The following is an 11,492-nucleotide window of genomic DNA, read 5'->3' on the forward strand; positions in this document are numbered from 1 at the left end:
TTGGCTAAATCTAGGTCAGAACCCCCCCACACTCCCTCCGCCCCCCCCGCGGCGCCGCTGGCCGCGCCGCATGACCGCCGGCCCCGCCCCCCCGCGCCCCTATTGGCCGCGGCTGGCGCCAGGAGGGCGGGGTCTGGCAGAGGGGGGAGGAGCTCCGCCCTTTGCGGGGAGGGGCGGGGCGACACCTGCAGCGGAGGGGCGTGGATCGGAGGGGGAATCAGGCGGAGGCGACCAATGAGAGGAGCGCAACGTGCGCCGAGGGGGCGGGGCCTCGCCCCGCCCCGCGGCCTGGTGGGCGGAGCGCGGGGCGTGCCTCGCACCCAAGGCAGGCGGCGATAGGCGCAGCGCCGGGGGTTGGGGGCGTGGCTCGGCGAGGCCCCGCCCCCCAAGCGGGGCGGGGGGGGCGCAGCGCCCCCGCGGGCGGCTCATGCCGAGGGCACGGCGGGGCGCGGGGCGGCAGGTCGGCACCGGGACCGGGGGGGGGGCACCGGGATGGGGGGGGCACCGGGTCCGGGGGGGGGTACCAGGACCGGGGGGGGCCACCGGGACGGGGGGGGGGGGCAGCAGGACCGGGGGCGGGGGGAACCGGCACTCGGGGGGGGGCAGCGAGACCCGGGGGGCAACCGGGAGTGGGGGGGGGGACGACACACAGCAGGACCCCGGGGGGGGCACACCGGGAACCGGGGGGGGGGACGAAGATCCGCGACCCCCCGGCGCTGTGACCGGGGGGGGATGAGCGGGGGGCACGAACGGGGCTCAGGATCGGGCCCCCCCCTCCTCCCCAGCCCCGGGGTTGTCCGTGGGCTCCCGGGATTGGGGGGGGAATTTCTCCGCTCCCCCCCCCGTGGGAACCGTCCCGGGGTCGCCCGAGGTGAGGGCGCACGTGGGGGCGGGAGCTCCCACGTGAGCGCCGCACGTGCGCCCGCCCCTCCTCCTCCTCCTCCCCCCCCCCCCCGCGCGTGTCCCGTGTCCCCCACGCGTGTGCCGCCGTCACGTGCGGCCGGTCACGTGCCCACCCACCCCCCCCCGGGAATTAACGTCTCGGGGGGGGGGGGGAAGGGAGAAGAACGGCCCCCGTGGGGGGGGGTGTGTGTGTCCCGTGTCCCCCCCCCCACGCGTGGTGACGCGTGTCCGTGGGCGCGGCAGGAGGATGGAGGAGGCGGGCGGGTGCCGCGGGGGCTTCGTGGGCGCCCCCCCCCCGCCGTGGGAACGTCCCGGGGCGGCGGCGGAGCTGGAGTACGTGGACCTGGATGAATTCCTGCGGGAGCACGGGCTGCCCCCCAGCCCTGAGCCCCCCCCCGCCCACGAGAGACCGGCCGGTGGGTGTCACCGAGGGGGGGGGGGACGGGGACACCCCCCACGCGTGGAGGGGGGGGGGGAAACACATCCAGGTGTCCGGTAGAGTGAGGTGGGGGGGGACGGACACGCCGGGGGGGGACCCGAGCTTGTTTTGGGGGGAGACCCACGCGTGGGGAGGGTCACGACCCGGGTTGTCCCCAGCCCCACCGTGCGCCAACCCACTGGGGGGGGCCCGGGTGGGGGGGAATGAGACACGGACACGAGTGTGCCTCCCCCTGTGCAGTGCCATGTCGTGACAGAGACCCCCCAACGCAGCCCCTCCCATCGCGATACCCCCCCCCCCATCGCAACGGGGACCTCCAGTGCCCAACCACACCATGACACGGACCCCACCCCGTGGCGACAGGGACCCCCCCATTGCGATAAGGATCCCCCCCCATTGCGATAGGGAACCCCCCATTGCAATAGAGACCCCCCCCCGTTGCGATAGGGACCCCCGCATTGTGATAAGGACCCCCCCCCCCGTGGCGAGAGGGACCCCCCCATTGCGATAGGGACCCCCCCATCGTAATAGGGACCTCCAATGCCCAACCACACCATGACATGGACCCCCCCCGTTGCGATAGGGCCCCCCCCGTTGCGATAGGGACCCCCCGCATTGCGATAAGGACCCCCCCCCATTGCGATAGGGACCCCCTATCACGACAGGACCCCCCCCTCGTCCCTCCCCCGCGCGGTGGGGACCCCCCAGCCCCATCCCAGCCGGATCGGGACCCCATCCCCCCCCATTTACCCCCCCCCAGGGTAACGCCTCTGACCTCTCTGACCCTCCCACCCGCAGCCCCCGGCCCCCCCCGGGGTCCCCCCACCCCCCCGGCGCCGGGGGAGCCGCTGCTGGAAGCGGAGGCCTTGGGGGGGCCCGGGGGGGGCCCCTTCGACCCGCGGCGGCTCCGCTTCTCCCAGGACGAGCTGCGGCCTCAGCCCATCGCCAGAAAAGCCCGGAAGGTTCACGTGCCCGAGGAGCAGAAGGTGGGGGGGGGACACGGCCCCCGGTGGTGGGGGGGGGGGGGCAAGGAATTAGGGGGACCCAGGTTTTGGGGAGGGGGGGGTGACAGGAGCAAGGGGGACCCAGGAATTTGGGGGGAAATGAGGTGTCGGGGGGGGCACAGGCAATTGGGGGGACCCAGGTGTTGGGGGGGGGGCCAAGGTGTCCATGGAAGACACAGGCATGGGGGGGGGGTGCGGGAAATAAGGGGGACCCAGGGTTTGGGGGGGGCAACATGACAGGAGCTGGGGGGGACCCAGGTGGGGGGGGGGCTCAGGCAATTGGGGACCCAGGTTTGGGGGGGCAGGTGTCAAACAAGACCCAGGTTTTGGGGGGGGGGGGCCCAGGTGGCTGAGGGACCCCTATGTCCGGGGGGGGACCAGGAATCAGGGGGACCCAGGCGTTGGGGGGGGTCCCAGACATTGGGGGGAGTTCCAGGCATTCACAGAAGACCCAGATTATTAGGGGGGGGTCTCCAAGTGGCTAAGGGACCCCCATGTCCGGGGGGGACCAGGAATCAGGGGGTCCCAGGCATTGGGGGGGGGTCCCAGTTGTCCACAGAAGACCCAGATTCTTGGGGGGGGGGTCCCAGGTGGCTGAGGGACCCCCATGTCTGGGGGGGGACCAGGAATCAGGGGGTCCCAGGCATTGGGGGGGGTCCCAGGCATTGGGGGGGGGTCCCAGGCATCCACAGAAGACCCAGATTCTTGGGGGGGGTCCCCAAGTGGGTAAGGGACCCCCATGTCTGGGGGAGACCAGGAATGAGGGGGGACCAGGCATTGGGGGGGGGGGGTCCCAGGCATCCACAGAAGACCCAGTTTATTAGGGGGGGGTCCCCAAGTGGCTAAGGGACCCCCACGTCCAGGGGGGACCACAATGAGGGGGACTCTGGCATTGGGGGGGGGTCCCAGGCGTCCACAGAAGACCCAGATTCTTGGGGGGGGTCCCCAAGTGGGTAAGGGACCTCCATGTCTGGGGGGCACCAGGAATGAGGGGGGACCAGGCATTGGGGGGGGGGTCCCAGGCATCCACAGAAGACCCAGTTTATTAGGGGGGGGGTCCCCAAGTGGCTAAGGGACCCCCACGTCCGGGGGGGACCACAATGAGGGGGACTCCGGCATTGGGGGGGGGTCCCAGGTGTCCACAGAAGACCCAGGTTCTGGGGTGGGGGGGTCCCCAAGTGGCTGAGGGACCCCCATGTCCGAGGGGGGACCAGGAATCAGGGGGTCCCAGGCATTGGGGGGGGGTCCCAGGTGTCCACAGAAGACCCAAGTTCTGGGTGGGGGGGTCCCCAAGTGGCTGAGGGACCCCCATGCCCAATGGGGGGGGGTCCCCATCGTCCCCCTTCTCCCCCCAGGACGAGAAGTACTGGAGCCGGCGCAGCAAGAACAACGCGGCGGCCAAGCGCTCGCGGGACGCGCGGCGGCTGAAGGAGAACCAGATCTCGGTGCGCGCCGCCTTCCTGGAGCGGGAGAACGCGGCGCTGCGGCAAGAGGTGGCGGCCGCCCGCCGGGAGCTCGCCCGCTTCCGCGCTCTCCTGGCGCGTTACGAGGCCCGGCACGGCGCCCTGTAGGATTCCCGGTACGGCCACGGCCCGGCGTGATCCGACGCGGCACCCCGAAGGACCTCGGCACGGTCCGGCGCGACGCGGTGCTCGGTCGGAGTCCGGCGTGGCGCGGCACGATCCAGCACGGTGCCCTGTAGGGATCCCGGCACGGTGCGGCACGGTCCGGCACGACACGGTGCTCGGTCGGAGTCCGGCGTGGCACGGCACGGTCCGGCACGGTGCCCTGTAGGGATCCCGGCACGGTCTGGCACAACGCAGTGCTCGGTCGGACTCTGGCGTGGCACGGCACGGTCCGGCACGGTGCCCTGTAGGGATCCCGGCACGGCGCGGTGCTCGGTCGGACTCCGGCATGGCACGGCACAATCCAGCATGGTGCCCTGTAGGGATCCTGGCACGGTGCGGCACAGCTCCCTGTAGGGATCCCCGGTACGGTCCGGCGTGGCACGGTGCCCTATAGGGATTCCCCCAGCACGGCACGGTCCGGCATCGACCCACCCATGCGGCCGGAGCCGGATGCCGAGTGGGAGAAGTGGCCGGGAGCCGGGATCCAGGGTTCAGGACCAAGCCTGGAGATGGGGCTGGAATCCGGCAACGGGATCCAGCAACGAGATCTGGCCACGGGATCCGGCACCGGGATCTGGCACCAGAATCTGGCACCAGGAGCTCGCCCTGGGATCCAGCACTGGGATCCAGCACCAAGATCTGGCCACGGGATCTGGCACCAGAATCTGGCACCAGGATCTAGCACTGGGATCCAGCACCGGGATCTTGCCATGGGATCCGGCAACAAGATCTGGCCACGGGATCTGGCACCAGGATCCTGCACCAGAATCCAGCACCAGGATCCTGCCCTGGGACCTGGCACCAGAATCCAGCACCAGGATCTTGCCCTGGGATCCGGCACCAGGATCCGGCACCAGGATCTTGCCCTGGGATCCGGCACCAGGATCCGGCACCAGGATCTTGCCCTGGGATCCGGCACCAGGATCCAGTTCCAAGATCTGGCCATGGGATCTGGCGCCAGGATCCAGCAACAAGACACAGCACCGGGATCCGGCACCGGCTCTGGCCAGAATCCATCTCCAGCCCCAACCCGGAACCGGGATCTGGATCCAGAACTGACCCAGTCCCGGGGGGGGGGGCTCAAGTCCCCGGGAATGGGGTGGGGGTCCCCCAGGCCGGACTCTTCCCCCCCCTTTTCCCCCAAAAAAGTTGGACACCTGGGTCCCCCCCTCCATGGGGGTCTCTCCCTGCGCCCCCCCCCCCCCTTGTAAATATTTATTCCCCAGCCCCAGGGCTGGTTTAAAGCACAACATGGGGGGGCCCAGGTATTCGGGTGCCCCCTCCCCCAAGCACTGCACCCCCCCCAAGACCACCCCCCTCCCCAAAAGAGGACGCAGGGGGCCGGGAGCCCCCGCAGGGTCGAAAGACCCTGCGGGGGCTCCCGGCCCCCTGCGTCCTCTTTTTTTTGGGGGGGGGGGGCAGCCCCCAGATGCCTGGGTTCCCTCACAGCCCCCCCCTCACCTTCCTCGCAGTGACCCATTTCCAGTTAAGGCCAGTAGCGTCACTGGGAGGGGATGGGATGGGGGGGGGACACGCCTGGGTCCCTTCCCAGCCTGGGACAGAAGCCAGCACGTCACCCCCCCCCCAAAAAAAGATACAACCCACCCCTGGGGGGGGGACCCAGGCGTCCAGGTCCCCCCCACCCCCAAACCCCCCCCCTGCACTTTGACCACTTTACTGCCCTTCCCCCACCCCCCTCCGCACGTGGGTTTTGGGGGTTGTGACCCCCCCAAGGGGGGGGGGGGTCCCGGCCAGGGCTGGGGGGGGGGGACTTTTGTACAGAATAAACCCCTGATCCTGCTGCTGGTCGCAGCCTGAACTGGGAGGCCAAACTGGGGGCACTGGGATGGGGGGGGGGGTCCTAGGAGGCCAAAATGGGGGGGGGGGGGGGATGGTGCAGAGCCCATCACACACGTGTGTCAGCCCCCCCCCCCACTCGTAACCCCCCCCCCCCCAGCACCACAAGCCCCCCAAGCACTGAGCTCACTCCACGCTCGGGCTTTATTGCATAGGTCATGGGGGGGGGGGCGTGGGGTGCAGCAGGACCCCCCCCCAGGGGACCCACAGGCATCCAGGCATGAATTTGGGGGGGGGGGGGACGACACAGGACCTGGACACCTGGGTCCCGTCCAGTTTGGGGTCACCCTTTGCTGGGGGATGGGGGCAGCTCTGGGGGGGGGGTGTCCTGGGGGTCAGTGCAGGGACCACCCGGACACCTGGATTCCCCCCCCCCCATGGCTGCGTCCCTCCCAACCACCTGGAGCCCCCCTAAAGCCTTGGGGTCCCCCTGACCCCTTGGGGGACATCCCAACCACCCTTGGGGTCCCCCCCAACCCCTTGGGCCCCCCCCAACCACCTAGGTCCCCCCAAAACACTTGGGGGTCCCCCCAACCACCTGGGTTTCCCCGACCCCTTGGGGACCCCCCAAACCCTTGGGGGTCACCCCGACCCCTTGGGGACCCCCCCGACCCCTTGGGGGTCACCCACCCAACCACCTGCGTCCCCCCCCACCCGCCCCAGCCCCTTGGGGTCCCCCCAAGCCCTTAGGTCCCCGCGACCCCCTCGGTCACCCCCGACCCCCCGGGGGTCTCTCAGGTCCCCAATTCCTCGGGGTGCCCCCCCGGGGGTCCCCCCCTCAGGGCGCAGCGGGGGTCAGGAGCCGAGCCAGCCCGCGGTGGATCTGCCCCTGGAGGGGTCCGTACTCGACCCGCTCCCCGTCCACCGTCAGCACCCCCCGGGGGGTCAGGGGCTCCAGGCGAAAAGCTCGAGCCGGGACGCGGGACAAGGGGGGTCCGGCGGCGGCGTCCGCCCCCCCCCCACCGCCGCCACCCCGCGTCATGGCCAGCAGCGCCCGCAGCAGAGCCCCCCGCGAGACCCCAGCCCGCACGTAGCAGAGATGGATGAGGCCGTCGTCCGGCCGGGCTCGGGGGGCCGCCACCAGTTCGGCCCCCAAATGCGACTGGTAGATGGCCAGGACCAGGACGAAGTCCCCCTCCAGCGTCACCCAACTGGGGGGCACCGGTTGGCCCAGCGGCACCAGTAAATCGTCCACTGGGCCGCCGGGAGGGGAGGAGGGGGACGGGGGGGACGCGTCTTTTGGGGGGGACGCCGGGCTGGGGGCGTCCTCATGCCTTGAGGTGACGCCGTGGACCTCGGTGGCCCCATCACTCGGGGGGTCCCCGGGGCTGGGGGTGTCCCCGTCTCTCGGGGTGTCCCCAGGGCTGGGGGTGTCCCTGTGCCTTGGGGGGTCTCCAGGGTTGGGGGTGTCCCCATCTCTCGGGGTGTCCCCATTTCTCGGGGCGTCCCCCGGCACTGCGGTGTCCCCATCTTTCGAGGTGGCCCCATCGCTCGGGGTGCCATCGTCCACCGCGGTGGCCCCACGTCCCGGGCCGTCCCCCAGAATCATCGGGGCGTCCCCCCGCACCAGCACGTCTCCGACCGCGGCACCTTTCGACCCGGGGTTGTCGCCGAGCCCAGGGGCGTCCCCCCAATCCCCGCCGTCCCCCTCGGGGGTACCGGGGCCGCTGGCCGTCCCCGCGCAGAGCCCCAAATCGGAGAGAGCTCGGGGAAGGGGGGACGCGGCGGCGGCACCGGCGGCACCGGCGGCGTCGGCGGTGGCACTGCGGGGGACGGCGGGCAGGTAGGAGAGGCGGCCGCGGTAGGTGTGGAGGGCCAGCAGGCGAGCGGCCGTGCCCAGGGCGAAACGCGCCGGCCCCAGGCGTCGCAGCCGCTCGCTCTCGATGTCCACGTCGGCCACCAAACCCCAGGCCACGCTCAGGAAGGAGAAGACGCGGGCGCCCGAGGCCGTCGTCACCGAAACCAGGTCCAGGGGGGACGGCGTCCCCCGGCACAGCAGCACGGTGCAGTTCTGCAGCAGGGAGAGACCCAGCGCCGGGGCCAGCCTAGGGAGGGGGGACGGGACACGGGGACGGGTCAGGCGTGGGGACACGGCACGGGGACGCGTGATGCACAAGGACACGGCACGGGGACGCGGGACACGGCACGGGGACGCGTGATGCACAAGGACACGGCACGGGGACGCGGGACACGGCACGGGGACGCGTGATGCACAAGGACACGGCACGGGGACGCGTCACACACGAGGACACGGCACGGGGACACGTCGCACATGGGGACATGGCACAGGGATGCTGCACGGAGATGGCACAGGGACATGGCACGGGGACTTGTCGCACATGGGGACACGGCAGGGGGACACGTCACACGTGGGGACACAGCACGGGGACACGTCACACATGGGGACACGGCACAGGGATGCTGCACACAGATGGCACAGGGACACGGCACAGGGACTCGTCGCACATGAGGACATGGCACGGGGACACGTCACACGTGGGGACACGGCACAGGGATGCTGCATGGAGATGGCACAGGGGCACGGCAGGAGGATGTGTCACACATGGGGACGTGGCACAGGGGCATGTCACGCATAGGGACACGAGACACGGCACAGACACGTGTGATGCGCAAGGACACAGCACGGGGACGCATCGCACACGGGGACACAGGGATGTGGCACATGCAGGAACACGCCACAGACATGCAACGCACAGGGATGTAGCGCAGGGACGCGTCACGCGTGGGGACACAGCACAGGGATGCGTCACACGTGGGGACACGGCACAGGGATGTGACGCACAGGGACGCGGCGCGGGGATGCGGCACGCGTGGGGGATGCGGCACGAAGACACGGCACAGGGATTGGCACACGTGGGGACACGGCACGGACACGCGTGACGCACAAGGATGCAACGCAGGGACGCGTCGCACACAGGGGACACGGCGCGAGAGCACGGCACAGCGCGGGGACGCGCCACACGCGGGAACACGCCACGGACACGCGTCAGGCACGACGACGTGGACGTCCCCGTATACCCCCGTCCCCTTCGTGTCCCCACATCCCCTCCGGCGTCCCCGTCCCCACGTGCCCCCCCCACGTCCCCGTGTCGTCTCCGTGTCCCCGTACCCGGCGTGGAAGTTGATGGCGGCGGCCAGGGCGTTGCCGGAGCCGCAGGGCAGGATTCCCAGGGGCATCCTCAGCGCCGCAGCCCAGTCCGGCCGGTCCATCAGCCCGTTCACCACCTGTGGGGGCCAGAAGTGTGTCTGCGTGTCCCCCCCCCTCACCCCTGGGTCCCCCGGTTGAAGGGTCCCGGATTTCTGGGTCGGGGGGGGGGGGTCGTTACCTCATAGAGGAGCCCGTCCCCCGAGACGGTGACGATCCCGTCCCACTCGTCCAGGCTGATCCCCGTCACCAGCTCTCGCGCGTGGTTCGCCCGTTCTGGGGGGGGGGACACGGACACACGTTAGCCGTGGCCCCCAGGGACCCCCAACCCCCCCCCCCAGGGACCCCCAATCCCCCTCACAACCCCCTGAGCCTCCCAAAACCCCCAGCCCATCTCCCCAGGGCACCCCCCAGCCCATTTTGTCCCCCCACCAAGTCCCTGTAGCTGGTGTCTGCCTCCCCCCCAGCCCCTGTCCTGCCCCCCCCCCGGCCCCCCCCCCCCCCCCCACCGGTCTGGATGAGGTTGAAGCTGATGTCGGCCTCGGTGATCATGGGCAGGACGTGGGTTTGGCACCAGCTCAGGGCCTGGCCCCGGCCCCCGAAGGGGTTCAGCAGTAGCAGCAGCCGCCGCCGACGTGGCTCCGGCGGGATTTCTGCAGGATGGAGACCCCCCCCCCCAGACACCTGGGTCCCTGTCTGGAGACACCCCCCCATCCCAGAGACACCCCCATCCCAGAGACCCCCCCCAAATCCCTGGGTCCTCGTCCCAGAGAACCCCCCAGACTCCCGGCTGGTCACGCTGGAGGGACCCTCAGACACCTTGGTCCCTGTCTGGAGACCCCCCCCCATCCCAAATCCCTGGATCCCCATCCCAGAGAACCCCCAGACACCTGGGTCATCACCCCAGAGGCCCCCCCGGACACCTGGGTCCTGGTCTGGAAATCCCCCCCCCATCCCAGAGACCCCCCCCCAGACACCTGGCTGGTCACGCTGGAGGGACCCCTGGCCACCTTGGTCCTCGCCTGGAGACCCCCCCATCCCAAAGCTCCCCCCCAAATCCCTGGATCCCCATCCCAGAGGCCCCCCTGGACACCTGGGTCCTGGTCTGGAGACCCCCCCCTATCCCAGAGACCCCCCCCAAATCTCTGGGTTCCCATCCCAGAGTCGTCCCCCCCCCAGACACCTGGGTCCCCATCTGGAGACACCCCCCCCCCCCCAAATCCCTAGATCCCTGGGTCCCCTCCAGGGCGGGGGGGCTCAGACACTGGGTCCCCACCCCAAAAACCCACGAGAGGACCCAGGCGTCCAGGCGTGGCACCCCCCCGCCCCTCCCCGAGGGGACCCAGGCGTCCGGGCGGCGCCAGCCCCGCGCCCGCAGGCCCCGGCTTTCGGGCCGGACTCGTTCCACCTGCCAGAACCGGCCCCGGCGGGTGCTGGGGGGGGGGGTGTCCCCTCTGGGGGGGGTGGGGGGCACCCCAGTGGGTCCGCTCCCCCAACCCTGGGGGTCCCCCCCCCATTTCTATGGGGCCCGAACGCCTGGGTCGTCCCCCCCCTCCCTGTGGCACACGGGGTCCCCCAAATTCCTGGATCTCCCCTCCAGCCTTGGGGGGTCCCCGACACCTGGGGGGGTCCCCGACACCTGGGGGCCCCTTCCCCATTCTTGGGGGGGGGCTCTAGAAACCTGCCCCCTTCCCCCACCATTCCTATGGGATCCCAACACCTGGGTCCCCCGTCCCTCTAACAACCCAGGTCCCCCCCAAATTTCCCCATCCCCGGCCCCCCCCCCCCGTGCCCCCCCCTTACCGGCCTGGGGGGGCAGGGGGAGCCCCCGGACGAGGCAGCGGATGGCTCGGGCCCAGCGCTCGGCCGTCGCCCGGTTCCCTTCGTAGTCGGGGGCCGCGTCCACCCGGAAAGTGGGGGCTCGGCGACGGCGGCGGGGCCCCCCCGGGACCCCCCGGCAACGGGGGGGGTAAGCGTAGACGGCGAAGAAGGCGGCGGCGGGGAGGGAGGGGGCGCGAAGCGTGTGGCAGCCCACCACGTCGGCCAGGCGAAGCACCCCCGCCCCCCCCGGGGGCCCCCCCAGGATCTGCAGCTCCGTCGGGTCAGGCCAGAGATGGAAACGGGGTCCCCCCCCCGCGCCTGGGGGACCCCCGAAATCCCCCCTCCAGCAACGGCTCCTCGTTCATCGGGGCGGGGGGGGGCGGCTCGGCCTGGGGGGGGGGCGGAGATGGGGGGGTTGGGAACGGGGAGGGGGGCCAGCCCGTTCCCCCCCCCAACCCCATGTCCCCCGCTGCCCCCCCATCCCAGTGACCCCCATCCCCCGGTGCCCCCCCCCACCTGCACAGGCTGCCCGTCCCGTTCTCCTCGCCCGACACCCATCGTAGGGGGGGGGGGCGGGGGAAAAGGGGGGGCGGGCCGGGGGGGGGGGCCGGGGCGGGACCGGAGGCGGCGGACCTGAGGTGGGGGGGGGAGCCCCACCGGCAGGCAGTGCCCCC

The 11,492-nt window shown here is 71.6% G+C and overlaps 2 protein-coding genes across 2 annotated transcripts; one reads left to right on the forward strand and one right to left on the reverse strand.

Annotated features, from left to right (window-relative positions):
• The first annotated feature begins 663 nt into the window (after positions 1-663).
• On the forward strand, positions 664-5,291 carry DBP (D-box binding PAR bZIP transcription factor). The gene is made up of 3 exons (XM_075019261.1): positions 664-1,319; positions 2,141-2,328; positions 3,702-5,291. Exons 1-3 carry the CDS (start codon positions 1,151-1,153, stop codon positions 3,915-3,917), a joined length of 573 nt encoding a protein of 190 aa, XP_074875362.1. The 5' UTR covers positions 664-1,150; the 3' UTR covers positions 3,918-5,291.
• A 673-nt stretch (positions 5,292-5,964) lies between these two features.
• Positions 5,965-11,176, reverse strand: SPHK2 (sphingosine kinase 2). Its single transcript, XM_075019174.1, has 5 exons — positions 10,801-11,176; positions 9,507-9,650; positions 9,179-9,273; positions 8,962-9,077; positions 5,965-7,876 (listed from the first exon to the last, which is right to left on the reverse strand). Exons 2-5 carry the CDS (start codon positions 9,547-9,549, stop codon positions 6,610-6,612), a joined length of 1,521 nt encoding a protein of 506 aa, XP_074875275.1. The 5' UTR covers positions 9,550-9,650; positions 10,801-11,176; the 3' UTR covers positions 5,965-6,609.
• Positions 11,177-11,492: the final 316 nt, after the last annotated feature.

The sequence above is a fragment of the Buteo buteo genome, chromosome 32 (assembly GCF_964188355.1).
Source record: "Buteo buteo chromosome 32, bButBut1.hap1.1, whole genome shotgun sequence".
Lineage (NCBI taxonomy): Eukaryota > Metazoa > Chordata > Aves > Accipitriformes > Accipitridae > Buteo > Buteo buteo.

What these genes read in the sequence shown, in the direction of transcription:
- DBP (XM_075019261.1), top strand. Translation starts at nt 1,151, where the DNA reads ATGGAGGAGGCGGGCGGGTGCCGCGGGGGCTTCGTGGGCGCCCCCCCC. An exon ending in CGCCCACGAGAGACCGGCCG is followed by an intron (nt 1,320 to 2,140) that starts GTGGGTGTCACC and finishes TCCCACCCGCAG; the next exon opens with CCCCCGGCCCCCCCCGGGGT. An exon ending in ACGTGCCCGAGGAGCAGAAG is followed by an intron (nt 2,329 to 3,701) that starts GTGGGGGGGGGA and finishes TTCTCCCCCCAG; the next exon opens with GACGAGAAGTACTGGAGCCG.
- SPHK2 (XM_075019174.1), bottom strand. Translation starts at nt 9,549, where the DNA reads ATGATCACCGAGGCCGACATCAGCTTCAACCTCATCCAGACCG. An exon ending in GGGACGGGCTCCTCTATGAG is followed by an intron (nt 9,078 to 9,178) that starts GTAACGACCCCC and finishes TGGCCCCCACAG; the next exon opens with GTGGTGAACGGGCTGATGGA. An exon ending in GCCATCAACTTCCACGCCGG is followed by an intron (nt 7,877 to 8,961) that starts GTACGGGGACAC and finishes CCCCCTCCCTAG; the next exon opens with GCTGGCCCCGGCGCTGGGTC.